General features: G+C 43.9%; 2 protein-coding genes across 5 annotated transcripts in view; one reads left to right on the forward strand and one right to left on the reverse strand.

Moving 5' to 3' along the window:
- Nucleotides 1-8,685, reverse strand: part of Suds3 (SIN3A corepressor complex component SDS3) — a 34,391-nt gene extending 25,706 nt beyond the window's left edge. The window contains exons 1-4 of the mRNA XM_087198367.1: nucleotides 8,356-8,685; nucleotides 6,684-6,750; nucleotides 3,380-3,435; nucleotides 1,777-1,848 (exon numbers count right to left, since the gene is read on the reverse strand). Coding sequence (XP_087054493.1) covers nucleotides 1,777-1,848; nucleotides 3,380-3,435; nucleotides 6,684-6,750; nucleotides 8,356-8,497 — 337 coding nt within the window. The 5' untranslated portion in view covers nucleotides 8,498-8,685. The remainder of the gene's footprint in view (nucleotides 1-1,776; nucleotides 1,849-3,379; nucleotides 3,436-6,683; nucleotides 6,751-8,355) is intronic.
- Nucleotides 8,686-12,243: 3,558 nt separating this feature from the next.
- Taok3 (TAO kinase 3) overlaps nucleotides 12,244-17,809 on the forward strand; it is a 189,319-nt gene continuing 183,753 nt past the window's right edge. For 3 of the 4 annotated variants that reach the window (XM_087198101.1, XM_087198100.1, XM_021257381.2), the window contains exon 1: nucleotides 12,248-12,528. The gene's annotated coding sequence lies outside the window, so the exon portion shown is untranslated. Of the gene's footprint in view, nucleotides 12,529-17,809 lie in introns of all 4 variants that reach the window. The other variant, XM_004843693.4, reaches the window with a different exon arrangement.

Genomic DNA, 17,809 nt, shown 5'->3' on the forward strand with positions numbered 1-17,809 from the left:
AACCCTACACTCATTCCTCAGAAAAAAGCATATTCACACATGCTCCAAAGACTTTTTAGAGTTCTAAGACCCCAGGTTAGGAGCTCAGATGTCAATGAACAAGTTGTTGGATGAGAAAAATTAACTGAAGAAAAGGACAAGCCACTGATCATTTTCTAGCCTGGGAGTCTTTTTTTGGTCCAGGGAATCACCCGAGCACATCCAGCCCAATATGCTCATTCCTATGCCTGGTTCAGACTGTACCATCCAAGAACAAGACAGACACACCTGAAGTCCTGTGCCATCTGAGAAATCACACCAGCATCAACAAGACAAAATGACAATTAGCACTTAGAGCTGGTAGTTGTTGTTTCAGTTAAAGCTGCCAGACACCAGACACAACCAAAGCAGGTGGATTATCTCTGCACAGAATGGGCTTTTTAAAGCTCAAGTCACGACTGATTTAGGAGCTCTTCCTCATTTTCACCTGGAGGGAAGAAATGTTTAGGAAACCACACACAAAGACAGGATGGAGTGTCTGTGAGGTGAATTAAGAAAAACAACTCAATACTAATCCTGCTGTTCTGGTGTAGGGAAAGATGGCTCACATCAATTTTCTTTCCTTATTTACATCTTAAGCTGATTCCTTGAGGAATTAGTATTCCCCTCTACAGATGGGGAAACTGAGGCTCCACAAATAAATACTCTGATTGAAGGCACAGACTAAAAGCAATGGGGATCTGAACCTGAGGCCATGGCCTTCCACAGTATCACCTCCCTGACCTTATCGAGGGGTGCTCCAGGAAGAGGGGTTATGATTGTAATGATGTCCCTTGGGAGCTCTGAGTGGAGGGAGGGTAGCATCAGGCATACACAGGATGTGGACAGGCAGAAGGCTCATGGCTATAGTGCCATCCTCCCCGTATCCCACGCCTCTCAGCTCCTTTTCTGTTGGTGCACACTGGACACCCTAGGTGAAGAGGATGAAAGCTTCATGGATGGGAAGCTAGAGTTGCTGCATTAGAAGTCAAGAGGAAAGCAACATGGGGAGCGGCACCCAGACCTTATTTTAAAATCCAACATTATTTCCACCATGACAACGAAAAGCAAAGGCACCCTGCTGACACACAAAATGCTGGCTGATGGTGATCTTCAAATTTAACAAGTACAGAGTTTTGTGTAAGCTCAGGAATCTGTGCTTACACACTTTTAAACAGTTGCCACATCTTCCTTTCTGCATGATTCTTCATTTAACTCACAATGTTCCTTAACTTTAGACATGTGTATATCTTTCATCAACGAAACATGAGTTTCCTAAAGTCAAGGACTTTATATTGCTCACAGTGCTTACATGTACCAGATGTCCAACAGATATGTGAATAAAAACATTTACTAGGTATAACAGACTAAAAATGTGCTCCTTTATTTCTCTCAATGCTTATTATACAACACTTCAAGGAAATAGAGAAAGCTCAGAATTCCAGAAGAAACAAACTTAAAATGAGTGTGAAACAATCTACAATCCCCTTTCACGTCAGCACCTCTGATTGGCCACTAAGCCAGCCGTGAGCAGTAATATACAAGACTAACCTTGGGACACTAGGAAGAGCTTGAGGGCGAGCAGCCACCACTAAGGCCACTGGCCTTAACTATGCCTTTGGAATCTCTCTTCCCCAAAACCCTCCCCTCAAGACAGTATCTGCGGTACAATTTGGGAAACAGCTCTTACAGCCACATTACATGGACGATGCTGTGGAACATTTGAAGATAGTTCATTTCCATATCAAAGAGCCTCACCTGCATTTCGGATCCTCTCCTTGTACTGCTGATCCAGCTTTTTCATTCTCTTCTGATATTCCTGTAATGTACCTGATTTTGAGCATTTACAAAATAGAAAGTTATTTTGAAGATCGATCTGCTCTACACTATATTTCCTAAAGTTATTTTCAATTGATAGTGACTGTTATTAGCATCAGAATAATACAAACTCAGAAAAGCCACACCTGAGCAGTTAACTGGATTCTGGTTCTCAGCCAAAGCACACAGCAGGTTCCATCTGGGGCCCATGTGCAGTCCACCCCACCCAGCACATCAAAACTCTCTGTGTGAGGGGAGTACAGGGGTGCAGACACCCCCAAGAGATTCCAACTGCTTGCTACTACAGTGCAAGGCACAGGGCCTCCCTTCTGGAAAAAGCTCACTCTCCTGCAGGAAAGTCTATGTCAAGGCTGGCCAGCACAGCTTTCTGCAGTGGTGGAACGGTTCTCTATTTGCACTATGCAATGTGGTAGCTACTAGCCACGAGTGGTGGCTTTAGTACTTAAATACAGCTACTGCAACTGAACAACTAATTTTATTTACTTCAACACAAACAGCCACATCCAGTTAGTGATAGTACCAGACGGCTCAGGCACAGATTCTGAAATCTGTTTTCACAGTTCTTCCCCGAAGGGGTCCAACTTGTGGGGAAGGGCTTCATGTTCACAGTGTTTGCCCATGGGCCGCCAAGACAGCAGATCACCCACTAGCAATACAAAGTACCCAGCAGGAAAGCAGTTTCACTGACAAGGGGCTCCACAATATGGAACTAAAGAGCTAATGGCAGCAGATAACCCTCCCTGGGTTCTCATGCTGTGCCAACACTACACTGGATGCTCTGTTTCCTTCCATTTTGCAGACTAAAAAACCAGTTAGCCAAGAGAAAGTGATGTGCTCAGGTCATATACAAGAAAGTGCAAAACAGGTTCCTTCTCTGCCATGGAATTTGAGGGCCTGGGCTCTTAAAGCCCCATGCTGCACTCACTGCCTTTGGGGGCCAAAAGCACTTGACAAAAACCATCCACTTATAATCTACCAAACACAAAACAGAAAACACTGTAGATAATTCACAATCCATTAACATTTGTTTTAGAAAGAAAAATAAGCTGGATGTGGTGGTGTATAATCTCAGCATTCTAAGAGGCTGAAGCAGGAGGATCTCAAGTTCAAGGCCAGCCTGGGCAACTTTGGGACTTAGCAAGACCCTGTCTCAAAAGAAATTTAACAAAACGCTGGAGATGCAGCTCAGCACGAGACCCTGGATTCAATCCTCAGTATCCCACACACAGCCGGAAAAAAAAAAAAAAAAAAGCTAAGATTTTATTCTTTGGTAATAACATCTCTCCTAGAAATACCTAGCTTTGGAAGGCCCCAAATGTGATTTCACTTAAAAGAATTTGCTACATATTTTAATAAAAAATAAGAGTTTGAAAATTACTTTATTGATCAAAGACAGTAAAATATGTACTGGATAGATAAAATCAGTTACACTAAATTTTCAACTGTTCACACAGTGAAGTAAAATAGACTTCATGTTTAACAGTAAGAAAATACTTAGAAATGGAGTCAATCACACACCAACCTTCTTGCAGTTGTTGCAGCTGCCTCTTGAGAGAAGCCAGTTTGTCCTGATACATCCTGTAAAAGAAAACTCACACTGAAAGACAAAAGCATTCAGTCCTCAACTCTGAAATGCCCTGTACACAGGAATTACTGGGTCTGTTAGGGGAATGTCAACAATGTTCTTCAGGGAAGAGAGGTTTACAACGTACTAGCTAGAGCAGTCAGAAAGGGACAGGAACCAGGTGTAGTGGTGCATGCCTATAAGTCCCAGCTACTTGGGAGGCTGCGGCAGGACAATCACTTGAGCCTACCAGTTTGAGAACAACATAGTGAAATCCCATCTCAAAAAAAGAGAAAAGGACAAGGGTTGCATATTATTGAATTGTATCATAATTTCAAAGATTCTTCTGTTATTCCGCCTTTAGAGAATCAGTCTAAAATGTAAAAATATGAAGACAGCAGATTTTAATAAATGTCAATGATAAAGAATTAAGTATAAACACACAAAGAAAAATTCAAAGCATCATGCCACTTTCTTCTGGATTTAAAAGTATAAGTAACATATTAAACACAACTCATTTCAACTCTACGATTATAAAGTCCAAAGGAGTAAAATTATGCCCTTGGTATGTCTTTCTATACAAAGAGCACAGCTGAATAAGCATTAAGTCAATAAATCTTCATGTCGCTTTTAAAAGCACTACTCTGGGCCAGGGATTTAGCTCAGTGGTTTCGCTGCCTGCTGCGCAAGCGCAAGGACCCGAGTTCGATCTCCGGTACCAAAAATAAAAAAATAAAAAATAAAAAAAATAAATAAAAGCACTACTCTTTCAGGATCAGAAAAATAGTAATTTGGAACAAAAATTAAAATGGAAAATTCATTTATAGCCCCAGGTAGATAAGAATACAAAGAACACACACGACACACAAAGGAAAAGAACATGGCACATTATTCTTTTATTAGTACACATTTGCAGTACTTTTACATTCATCTTTAGAGCAAGTACATGCACTTAATATATCTTAATTATTTTTAATTCCCTTTCCCTTCTCCCTCCTCTTTTGTCTCCAGATCCCCTTCGCATCTGCAAAAGATCTCCCCATTTCCTTTTATTCATTATTATTGTTGATACTTTGGATTTCTCGTATAAGAGAAGTTAATGCTATATTTAAGCTTGTGTGTCTTATTTAAATCACTTAACACTATGGCCTCAAGGTGCATCTGTTTTCCTACAGATGACTTAAATGTATCCCTCTTTATGACAGACTAGTACTCCATTAAGTATAAATATTACATTTTGTTCACCCATTCATCTGTTGATGGATATACGGATTTGTGGCAATTACACACTGGCAAATCCATTTAAATGTTGGATTCTATAAGTAAATCATATTTCCACAATATTTTGGGTTCTATCTGAAAACATCAACCATCTCTCAGTGACAAAACAGGTTTTGAAGCCTGTGATCTCAGCATTCTGGGAGGCTGAGGCAGGAGGGTCACAACTTTGAGCCCAGTTTGGACAACTTAGCAACTTAAGACCCTGTGGAAAAAACGAAAAAGGGCTGAGGATATGGGATATGGCTCAGTATGAACACTATAGGTTCAGCCTCCAGTACCAAAAAGAAAGCAGGATTTGCGACCTAAAATAGCACTGTGCAAAATGTGAGAGCCACAGTAGGCTTCTAACTGCTCAGATATGGCTGACATATACAGCCAAACACTCTGCAGCCAGGGGAAAGGGCAGGCAGAATCTGAGAGTCCCATAGGAGGGCTACTTCTTTTAGGATAAATCCTGATCAACTCTCCATGCTCACCCTGAATCACACAAGGCATTCAATTCTAATCAAAATTATTTTCTCATTAAGGGAGGACATTTAATCAAAAAATGATCTCTAACAAATGATGCTTAAATATATCAAGTACAGGAGAGAGTGTAGATACACGAACCTTGCACAAGTCAGTATTTGGAACCCAGGACCTTAACTTTTCTACCTTGAGGGTGCCAGCCAATTCCCATGACTGAGTCTTTGAAAGGGAATGACAGGTTGAAGAAAGAGAGAAATAACTTAAGACTCATTAAGGCCAAGTACAGGGAAAAGAACAGGTATGTGAGAATGTATCTTAAATAGGTCAAGGTGAATCAATAAAAAGCTTGCAAAGACAAAAATCAAGTACAGTTTCAGGATGAAACTATGAGAAAGATCACATGAACTATTATACATAATCCTTCATTCACCACTGGTCAGACTTAGCTGAATTACCCCTTGGGTTCCAAAGCTTGAAAAGGATGACAGAATCCATAGGATGGCTATAAACATTTGTAAATAGGACCTAGAAGGGAGAGAATGTGGATGATCTACTTTAGAAGAATTTAAAAGGTCAAATCAAGATCCTCAAAATGCACTCAATAAATACTTATTAAGTGCATCTTATATACTGTCTTCTATCTGGGTATATGATTAAAAATGGGGAGGGGGACATGGCATGCACTTGTAGTCCCAGCTACAGGGCTGGGAGGTGAGGGTAGGAAGACAGCTGGAGTTCAAGGTCAGCCCAGGCAATACAGGAAGATCTCAGTTCAAAAAAAGGGGGAGAGGGGGAGAGGGGGAGAGGGGGAGAGGGCGAGGGGAGGAGGGGGGAGGGAGAAGGGAGGGGGAGAGGGGGGAGGGGGGAGGAGAGGGGAGGAAAGGGGGAGGGGAGGGGAGGGGAGGGGGAGAGAGGGAGGGAGGGACAGAAAAGGGTGGGGTTTTGTTTCTCTGGCTAGTCTGGCTGAGGCTGTCCAAGACCTGTAAACGTGGACTGCCTGCTCCCAAATCCTGGAGCCCTCCAAGCATTAGGAGTCAGCGCCCAGTGGATTCATGCCTATCCAAGAACTCAACTGCTTCAAGGCACCATTTATCCTCTCTGCCACTGGTTTTCACATTCCAGAATAATAAAAACACAGAAACGGTTATGCGGCCTTACTCCTACCTCCGTGATCATTTCCACCAAGATTCTTCCTAGCCTACACCCAAAGACTGATTAAATGAGACTAACTTAAAGAGGAGTAAGGAGAGGGCTGGCCAGGTGTGAAAGACAGCAGCCTGGGCAACTCAGCAAGAGCTTGTCTCAAAAACAAAACAGAAACCTAAAAGGGATGGAGATGTAGCTCAGTGCTCTCTGGGTTCAATTCCCCAGTACCACAAAAAAAAGGAGGTAGTGGGGGGGTGAGGTCTGCACACACAGTATGATCAAAACATAGTCATTATACACACCATCATAATAAAGATTTTCTTGTCAATTCCATATACCAGAAAACAAAGACAAAAATCATACTCACTGTTCCTTCATTTCTACATAATCTTCATCATGCTTTGCCAGGTCAGTTTCACTAGCATCCTCAGTGTCTGAGTAAAATTAGGAAAGAAGGGGCAATTAAAATCATAATTCCTAGACTCGGTATCACCTGACATAGGGTAAGTACTTAAACTTCTGTCAAGTGAATTTCTATTCATTGCAGACCTGCATTAAACTGCTAGTGAGCTGAGGACACAAGTTGTGGGCACTACGGCTGGCCGTGGCGAGCAGTCAAGCCTACTCATTGATACACGCTCATCCTGAACACGTCACACATTTTACATTCTGTGCATACAACAAAAAAGAAGAATCCCCTACAGCAAATCGAATTCTAATAACTGAAATGTTTTCAAAGTTACAATGAAAAGCAGGAGGGAAGGCAAGATGATCAAACAAAAACTGTTTCAAAGCACTTGCAACAACCAAATGGCTGAAGCGTACTAATTTCAACTGTCCTTATACAATACACTACTTGCAGAAAAAAAAATCAATTTTGATTTCACCGCTCCTCCTTGTGGTCATTAAAGGCAATGCAAGTGCCTTGTCTTCAAATGTAGTTGAGCCAAACGCAATTAGTTTCAACTTTATGGCCCACATATGCAGCTGCCTTCTGAAACGCTGTTGCAGATCCAATTCTCCCTTCTCCCTCCTGGAATGGGAGAGACCTTCACTGAGGTCCGGCCGTGTGCTAGCGAGCCACATTACTTAGAACCTGGAAGGCTGAGATAATAGATCACTGATCACCCCAGACAGCTGGTCTAGCTCCGGCTTTACGGCCGTACTTTGGGCTAAATTACTCCACCCATACAATGGTCTCTGTATCCTTTATTCTCCTTTGCCTTTTCCTATTTCTTCACCTACCTCTTCCTCCAGCTAGATCCTTTTTCAATCCCTCCCAGACCATGTTCCTCTCACTTACCAAAAGGTAAAAGCAAGGCTCTGAGTTTCAAAAGCAAGAATCTGATAGTGAAAACACAACGTCTGGGCACCATTAGGCAAATCACTACTTCCCCCGGTGCCTGTTTCCCTAGTGAGGAAAGCGCTGAGCAAAAGATCAAGTACTTGTACATCTCATTCAATCAACCTACCCCAAGAAGTAGGGACCGCTAGGAGCTCTACTACAACTGAGTACACCAAGGATGGAAAGCTTACGTTCTCTAACGTAACAAGGCTGTGACTGAGCCAAAGACCTAGGGGCTTCTTCTAACCAACCCACTCTATTCCCAATCGTGCATTGTACCGCGCGAAGTAGGAGCTTCTTCTAACCAACCCACTCTATTCCCAATCGTGCATTGTACCGCGCGAAGTAGAGCTGACTTAAGCATTTCAGAGGAAGGAGACTTGGGAACGAGAAAGCCAAACTGGGCTTCATTCTGATCCTCTTATTAAAAAGAAAAAAAAATCAAAACAGGAGTACTACTCAGTGCACTCAACGACTTTCCCATTCCAGCTAACGAAGACCCCAGGTTCAACCACAGACGGCCGGGGACGCGACGAAGTCTCAGAGTCCTCCAGCTCCTACAAGGGCTAGGCCCTCGCTGTCCCCATACTGCAGGGGACCATGCACCCCGGAGCCTCTCCCCTTCCCCGGCGCGGGCTGCGGGGGTCCCCCGTCCTCCAGGCTGCCCCCCAGCCCGGCGAGCCCGAGGGCTCACCCTCGTCCGACTCGCGGCCCCGACAGCTGCGCTCGTCGTCCTCGGCGCTCTCCAGCTCCTCATCCTCCTCCGGGTAGTACTCCGGGGCCGGCGGCGCTCCAGCCGGGGCCGGCGCCGGAGCCAGCAGCCCCGCGGCACTCATGTCGCCTCCGACCGCGGCTGACTCTGTCCCTGAGGAAGCGCGGCACACGCGCCCGGGCCCCAGCCCAGCAGGGTCCCAAGGCTCCCCCAACTCCCGGAGGGGGAGCCGCGGTAAACCCTTCCCAGTTTGCGCCGAGCTCCGCCCCCCCCGCGCCCGCGCCCGCGCCCGCGCTCGCGCTCGGCAACGGGGACCTCAGGAGGAGGGCGACTTCCGGGTTGCGAGCTGCCCGACAACGGCCTGACCCAGCCATCCTTGAGAGATGGAGAGAATGCCAGACTCTCCTCTCTCCAGATCTCTAGACCCTTCATCAATTTCTTAATATTCGCACGGGTGGGGGTGGGAAGGGGTGGAGGCAGGCTCTCTAGAGTTAGGCAAATCTCTGGACAGCCCAAGCCGCGGTCAGGACCCCGAACCTCAGCGGACATTCCAGAAATAGCCGCCAGGCGGCGACCAGAGCCAAAATTCAACCACCGTTCATAGGCGACCTGAGGGGCGGGAGGTTGGCAGCGCCCTTGGCAGGTGGGACTGATCTCTAATATGAGCAAGTGAATGGCGTGAATTGTCCTCTTAATAGGTCGGGAAACCCAGACGGCCAGAGTGTACGAGATGATGCAGAAAAAAAGGAATCCTGGCTCCTCCCCTGACTAATTGGACCATTGTTAAGAACTAAAAGACTGGGATGCTGATATTCCATCCTAGGATCAGCAAAACCGTATTTTCTCACTTCTTGGGAATCTTTTCTGTTGTATGGGTTTACTCGATAAGGTGGGCTCAGGATTTTACAGATGACAGAAGACCTGTCACTTGCCTTTTAAAAAATGGTACCGTCCGTTCTGCCCGGTTTAGCTTCCAGACCTAGGCCCTCCGCACAACAACTGCCCCATATTTCTTTGAATATTATTTTTTTTATTTTGTCTAATCCAAAAGCTTGCTAACTAAGCTTGCTCAGTTTAGCAAGTGAACCATTTGCCGGTAGCAAGTAATTTGGCTAAAACTGAGGAAACAAGAAACCTGAGTATCTATGAATTTATGATTCCCTCTGAATACAATGGGGCCACAGTGCTGTAAACTTTGCTTAATGAATTTAAGGTGTTACTTTCAGTGAGAATAGTCCTGTCGAGTTGTGTGTATCAAGAAAAAGGATTAAGGAAAAGGGCCCAGAGGTGTTTAAAGGCTTGGGCAAAATAATCCCACTCTATGTTGCACCCAAGTTACCACAGAAGCAGTAAAACTGAAGACAGAGTTGGAAGCAAAGGTGAAACCAATGTACTCTGATTCTTGGGCCCTTTGTGATCAGATTTATCTTGCAGCTGGCCACCAAGGAGTCTTCTAAAAATGAATAACCTTATTCTCGTCCAACTTCTTTTGACATTTCTTATTTACTACCTTGTTTTAATTAAAATGTTGACTCTCTTTGTAAGGGTTATTTCTTCCCAACAAAAACATAAGAATTTGCAAAATGGAATGCTACAAATGTCTTTCCAGGAGTACAGAGATCTTCTGAAGTTCCTTCTAAATAAAAAGACTCTCAGGGCTCACTGTACATCTGCCATCCATGTTTAAACTAGGGTTTCAGAATTGTCTGCTATCCAAGGATGAAGTCATTTTCTATTTTTGTGCAGTTGAATCACATCTAAATTATTTGTAATCAACAGCATTGAACAACTTGAGTTTAACAGTAGCAATATTCATAAAACAGAAAAAGAACCAATAACATTTTAGAAATCAAAGTTCATTAATGTAATGAACCCCAAAAAGTTGATTTCAAATGGTTTCAAGATATTGGAGTTTTGTCTTGCTTACGTTTCATTTCTTTTTTTATTGGATCTCTTAGTGGTCATGCATTTTTTGTATGTAATAGAGACACAAATTAATTTCACACTTAGGTGGTGAAAATTTATTCTATCTTTTCAATCCAGAGAACTGGTAAGATGAGCTCTTAGCTAATAAGTGGAGAAACCTGCTTTAAAAAATATTGTCATGGTATACCCTTAGGTAAAATAAATGGGACACACATGTGTAAATACTGACTAGTTTCTCTGGTGTGTAAAACTAACAGTGTAAATTAGGATCAAAATCTGTAATAATGTGAAATAGGAAGAAAAGGTCCAAAGGGAAAGGGGAAGTGGGAGAGGTCAGGGAAGGGAAAGGAAAAAATATGAGAAAAGGAAAAAACGGAAATGAAGTCTTTGTAAATAGGGAGGGGTGGAGGGGTTGAAGGGAGGGCAGGGGAATGGGGAAAATAGAAAAAGCAAGATATATCATGTAAAGATACAAGTTCCCAATGATGAATGTCATCATATTGTATACCTAAAATGTACCAGTAAACTTAATAAAAAAAATTCTATCACGGCTTTAGTCTTACTTGTCCTTTATTGTTGTTTAATATGATTTGGAACAGCCTCAAGTTTGTAATAATCAAGCTCCCTCAGAACTAAGTTTTACCAACTGAAATCTTTCTCTGCCTCTCTTCCCAAAATGGTATTCAGCCACACTGCTAGTGAGACACCTACTTCAGGACTCAACCTAAACCCAAGTCCTGTCCACCCTGTTTTAACAACTTTTTGTGCCTTCCAGGCATTTCTACATTGCCTAACACTCAAACTGTCAGGGCGTCGTAATTAGAATGAGGGACAATTTTTAAACAACAGGAGAAATGTATACTGTTTAGAACACAAATTTCATCAGCAAGAGTTCTTGAAATAGGAAATGATGTTCATGAAATGAAATAATTTCTTCATAAAATGCTGTATTTTCCAAGTCTATGAACTTTAGGGTTTAAAAGGACTGCAGTTTTCAGTTTGCATTGTTGATTTCATAATATATCTAGTTTAAAAAAATTTTAAAAATGGCCCTGAGTAACGTGACATATTTCAACCCTAGAAGGTACTGTCTTTCAGCTTGGGTCAAGATGGGCCCCTGTATATCACAGGTTGCACTTGGGTCAAAGCTCAGTAACCTTTGGCAGTTAGTTCACACAGAATCATTGAAACCTGTGGGCCTGGAAAAAGTTATGTTGAATGTGCTGGCCAGAACCTTGTTAACGCTAACAGGAGTTCTACCACAGTTCTTGTTCCTGTCATAAAACCCCCCAAAAATGAATATTTAAGTTCTGTCCTTGGACAGAAACATGACCAGTCCGTGTCGAACGTGTAGTTGTACAGAGAATGCACCTACTAGTTTTTTTTCCCCCAACAGTATTAAACTGACGTCTGCTGAACGCAATGGAAGAAAAGGCAACTCCCCTGCCAGGGATCCAGGAAATATTTCCAAGTCCTAGGCGAATAAACGGTCTATTAATTTACAGCAGAATTACTAAAAAGGCTAAGAAATACGTCCAGCGAGAGAGCAGGATCCTCCCTCAAAATTTCTGGCCTGGGGGTCTCCCCAAAAAAGTAAAGGCGTGGGGAGGAGTACCCTGAACTTTGACCCCAGAGAAGCACAAACATGACTAACCGCACCCCAGGCGGGACCTGCGGTAACTGAAGTTGCAAAGTCTTCCGCGTCTGAGGAAGCCCCGCCCCTGCCTGTCCCTCCCACCATCAACTCCGCCAATCCTCGGGCACCATCGACCGCTCGGCTTCCCAGGCATGTCGAATCGAATGCCTATATCCGGCCTCGGTCCAATGCTCTGCGGTCAGGGAAGGTCAGTAGAGAGCCTATCGGAGCAGAGCTGGGGGCGTGGTCAAGGCAGGGGGCGGGCGGACCGAGACGGTGGGGCGGAGCACGCTCGGCGCAGTCGGGTGCGATTGGTCACCCCTGGCAGGAGCCGCACCTCGGACAGCAGCGGCGGCGGCCGCGGGAGGGTCTGGGTGGCGCGGGACGTGGGGTCCAGTGTGGAGAGTGGAGCGCGACACGGAATCCGCGGGCGGAGGCTGCGCGCGGCCGGATCCGGCACCCAGAGACCCGACCCGGTGGTCCGCCAGGGGACACGCCGCCGGAGCGCGACTCGGGAACAAGTGTGAGGGAGAGGAAGCGGCGGCGCTGGCGGCGGCGGCGCCGGGCCCGGAGGTGGTGACAGCAGGTCTAAGGTGAGAGCAGGGGGCGCGGGGTGGTGACAGCGTGCGCCCAGGCGAGGGGACCCTGGACGGAGTGAGGTTGTGCACCACCCGAGCAAGGGGAGTTCCGGGAGCGGCTCTGACAGGGTGCACTGTGGCGGGGAGACCCCAAGAGGGACCGGGACGTCGGGAGGAGCGGAGGGCACCCAGAGAGGAACCAGGACGGTGGGATGAGGGGAGAGGTAAAGGGAGCGAGGACAGCGGGGCGAGGGAAAGGGTCCCCGAGAAGAGCTGGGGCAGGGTGAGGGAAGGGCACCCCAGAGGGACCAGGAGAGTGGAGTCGCGGGAAGGGTCCCAAGAAGGGGTGAGGGCTGGGCACCCTGGGAGGGCCGATACCGAAAGTACAGGAGAGACCCTCAAGGGCCAGGTTAACGGAGGGCACCTTAAGGGGGCTTAAGACAGGAGACCCAGAGGGGCGCGGGGGGGGGGGGCGGGGCGGGGCCCCTGCCCTGCGCACTGCGGGCCTGGGGCAGAGAGGGGCGGGAGCCCGGCGCTGGCCGAGTTGCGGGACCCCCCAAGACTGCCGCAGTGGGGAGCCCGGGTCCGGGTAGCGGCGTCAGCTGAGTAGGAACTGCCGGCCGCACTGACGAGGGGACGCGGGCGCTGCTCCCAGGTCTGGGAATCCGCCGTCTCCTTGAGGGAAGAGTAGGGGGACCCTGCGGAGCCGGGGTTATATAATGAAACCTCCCCGGAGTGGAACGCAGGGGCTCGAGGGGCTGGCGGGAAGAGCTTGAGAAAATCTAGAGTTGTGCTGCCTGACCTCTTCTCGCTCGCCCGCTGGCTTCCGATTCAGTTCTGAGTTTGATGTGGATCCTTGAAAGTGGGGGATTCCTGACCTCAGTTGAAAATGTTGGGTAGAAAGTTGGGAGAGAGCTTCTCCAGCCCACTCCAAGAAGTTGAAAGGGAAAGGGATCCTTCCTTCCAGAGAGCCACATTTTGGATTAATTAGGATGTTTATTTTCATCTTTATATTTTCCTGCACTGCTGGATTTGGATTTTTTTGTTTTTGTTTTTTTTCATTTTAACTCAAAGAGTTAAGAAACTTTTTTAGATTTGGCGGCACATCAGTATCAGTGTTTACAATGGAGATTTTAAGGGACTGTACTGTATACTAGGTTTGGAATTGAGGTTAACTCTGATGAGCTGAACAGTCAGAAGGTCAAACTAAGTTGTTTGTTGGGGTTTTTTTGGTACAGGGGATTGAACTCAGGACCTTGCGCTTTTGAGGCGGACGGCACCACTGAGCTAAATCCCCGGTCCTAGTCAAACTAAGTTTTAAAAAGAGATACTGGAGTCACTAAACTACTAGCACTAGATACCCAAAGCTACCAGGACTGAGCTGTAGGCAAAAATTCCAGGACAAAGCTCGGGGCAGGGAGCCTATTTATCCCAAACACTGTATCTCTTGGTAGGAAACAAGTGTGTGGCTATTAAAATGGTGAAATAGATAGTGGGAAACAGTAGGAGTGGCAATTGGGAAGCAGCCTTCTAGTTTGACAGATGTAAAAATTAAACTAATAAACTATTTGTTCATATTACCTAGGATATGTTAATACTGCCCCCAACTACCCTTCAGATGTTCCCTCAAATGCACACGTTTTGCTATGGTTATAACCAGTTTACTATTTGAATTTTTAAAAATCTTTTTTCTCAATATGTCTGTTGCTTCTCACTTCTTCACTGGCTGCTTTTTAAAGGCAGACTCAGAACATGAGGGTTTTAGAAAAATGATGGAGAATGTAATTATTGTATCATTTCACAGTTATTTAAATATTTCTTGTTTCAGTTTAGAATGTGTCTTACTAGGGATCTTTTGCCTCTGTTTAGTAATGGGCAACACAAGTAGAGAGAAAGGAATGCTGTATTATTTCCCAGAGATGCCAAAGATGTGTTGTACAGGTTTACCTAGATCTGTCCACTTCTTTAGGTGCTGGGGATGGAACCCAGGACCTCATGCATGCCAGGCAAATGCTCTACTGTGGGAGCTATGCTGCCCACCCCCTAGATCTGCTAGATTAAATCCAATACAAAAATCACTGAAGTCATTTTTCATCAGGGTGATAATAACTAGAGGGCATGTTCTGTTTAGGGATTTTGCTGTAAAACAGTTCTTATGTGGCTTCAGAGACTGTATAACATGATGTGATTATGAAAATTCCATTAATAGAAGTCCTCCCCTATAAAATAGAAGTTTTGCAGTTTAGAGGAACAACAGCAAACATATTTAAAATAAAAGACACTATAAGAAGTTTTGAGTGTAATTTTTTACATTAAATTTATTAAGTAGAATTCAAGTAAAAATAAGACCAATTAACAAATAAGGTTATTTAGAAAGAGCATATATTCATGATGTAGTGCATAGAATGTATGAAATGGTCTGTGGAAGGATTGGGAATCTAGTACCAATAATTACAAAGTAATAGAAATATTTTAGTGGATAAATTCTTTCACTGTCTTGTTAGCTCATTTCTGCCTGGTACATGTGATCATTTTCAAAGACAAAACATTAAATTTATTTCTTTGTAAGAAAAGAAAGTGCTACCAGAGATTTAGCTCAGGTGTGGTGCTGCCTGCCTCAAAAGCGTAAGGTCTGGAGTTAGATCCCCAGTACCCAAAAAAGAAAAGAAAAGAATAGAAAGTACTCTGATACTCCCATGAGTGATTACTAAAGTAGTCATTTCAGCCACATTATGTTATGCTATTGATCCAAAGATGATGATGAGAGAGATTCATTGGAATAGGATTTTTAGTGATAGGAAGGGCCTATGTTTTTATTCCTTGGGGTCAGGGGGTATCGAGGAGGGTAGGAATTCTGTGAGAATTGTTTTTCATTTATTTAAAAAATAAAACTAGGGCCTGGGATTTAGCTTAGTGGCACTGCTCCTGCCTTGCTAGTGCAAGGTCCTGAGTTTGATCCCTGGTACCAAAAAATAAAAATAAAACTAAAACTACATTACAAGAAACTAAGTATGTGAAACCATTATGCTATATGTTTGTTCATTTAAACTGTTTATTTTCTATTTAAAAATATAATGAAAAGATTAAGATAGAGCCTTATGCTTCCATATGAATGGGTATGGGAACCAAAGAAATTTAGCCTGTATTCTTTTGTGTATGTGTATGTTTTTTTGGTACCGGGGATCGAACTTGGGACCTTACATTTGGAGGCAAGTGGCGGCACCGCTGAGCTAAATCCCCGGCTCTAGCCTGTATTTTTTGAAGACTGTGTACATAAATACACAAATGTTTTAAAAGCACATAAATGTGGTTTTTAAATGATCAAGGCCATGATTTGATAGAGATACAAAATTACAGTAATAAGCTTTACATACCTTGATGCCTTCATTGTCTCTTGTTCAAAATTCTCTCATTTTTTTTCAAAATTTTCTATACTAAAAAAAATAAAAATAAAAATAATTTTTCTTTACTGTCGCATGCCAGCTCACTTACATGTTTGTCACTTACTAGCATGAGAGTGTGTTGAGGACAGAGATGGATCTTATCATCCTTGCATTCCACATGTCAATTGTAATGCCAAGCACAACATATGAAGGGTACTCAATGTGAACTGAACAAGTAAATGAATTAATGATTAGCAAATTAATAGATTATATTTCTTTGCACACACTGTTACTCATCCCCATTGAAGGTGTTAGTTCACCAGAGGGTTGTTAAAAGAGACTGTAGGGCTGGGGATTTAGCTCAGTGGTTTTGCTGCCTGCTGTGCAAGCGCAAGGACCCGAGTTCGATCCCCGGTACCAAAAAAAAAAGAGAGACAGTGATTCCTTTGCAATAGAAGAATAAATGTTAGCACAATTCATCTGCCACATAAAAACAGCATGGTGCAGTGGAAAGAAAAAGAGCCTTAGACTCAGAAAGACCTGTGCACCCTTTTTTGTCCCTATTACTCTGTCAGCTACCTGACCCCAAGTAAGTTACTTAAGGCCTAAAACTCTCAATTCTGTCATCTATAAAATGAGAACAGATACCTCTTAGGATTCTTGGAAGAAATGAAGTGATTTATGTAAAGTGCCATGTGCAGTGACAAACACCTAGTAATTGCTTAATAAATGGAAGCTACTTATTTTAATCACTTGAAACAATTTTTTATTGCTGTTTTTGCTCTACTCTCGGTATCTAATCATTTGCTGAATCCCATGGTTCCAAAAAAGTAAGTAATAGACACATAGGTTTATTGAGAATCAGAGAGGTTAAATGACTTCCTAGGGTCACGTGGAAATGGCAGTGGTAAACTGACCACTGTGACCTAGATCTGCGTGTTTGTTTGTTTTGCAGTGCTGGAGATCAAACCCAGGGCCTGGTACATGTTAGGCAAGTGCTCTACCCCTTAGCTACATCCCAGCCCAAGATCTGGTTTTTCTTTCTTTTTTTTTTTTTTTGGTACCGGGGATCAAACTCTGGTCCTTGTGCTTACAGGGCAGGCGGCGGAACCACTGAGCTAAATCCCCAGCTGGATCTGGTTTTTCACCACAGTACATTTTCCGTCCTTCATGGTCCAAGAAGATTAAAAAGAGGATCTTAGCAAGGCTCAAGAGGGACTACTATGTCAGTCTCCCAGTCCCCTTTTTTTTCATCTTTCCTCGTATTCTTCCTGAACAGCTCTGATTTTGTCATTTACATGTTCAAAACATCTAATAATTTCTCATGACCTGTTCGGTTCAGCACAGATTTATGAACCTGTTGTTAGGTTCCTAATACACACACACACACACACACACACACACACACACACACACACACACACACACACACACCACGGACACACAGCTGTGTCCCGACCAGACTGGCCTGCTTACTGATCAAGTACTTTCTGCTTTGCTGCCATCAGGCCTTTGTTCCTGCCCTTCCTTTTTCCTAGATATCTTTGGTGCCTCGTTTTCCAGACCTGCCTCTAATGCCATCTTTTATGAGGCCTTCTCTGATCATCTCGTTGCTGGTCTCTCCTTTGACTTACCTAACTTGATTTGTACTTTTTTTTTCTTTTTTTGCAATGCTGGAGATTAAACCCACATTGTGCATGATAGGCAAGCACTCTGCCATTGAGCTACGTCTGTAGCCCTCTGTACCTTTTCTTATTAGATAATATTCTTTCTTGTATTACATTTTAAGGTTTGTATTTGTCTTATCCTTCCTAGATGTCCATGTCCTAGATTTTAAAAGTACCATGTCTTTCTTACACATCTAAGTGATTTGGAATCTTAATTATTGAATTGTATTAAATTTAAATATTTAT

The sequence above is a fragment of the Heterocephalus glaber genome, unplaced genomic scaffold (genome assembly GCF_053883595.1).
Source record: "Heterocephalus glaber isolate CG9 unplaced genomic scaffold, H.glaber_assembly_v1.0 deba00001687, whole genome shotgun sequence".
Taxonomy (NCBI): domain Eukaryota; kingdom Metazoa; phylum Chordata; class Mammalia; order Rodentia; family Bathyergidae; genus Heterocephalus; species Heterocephalus glaber.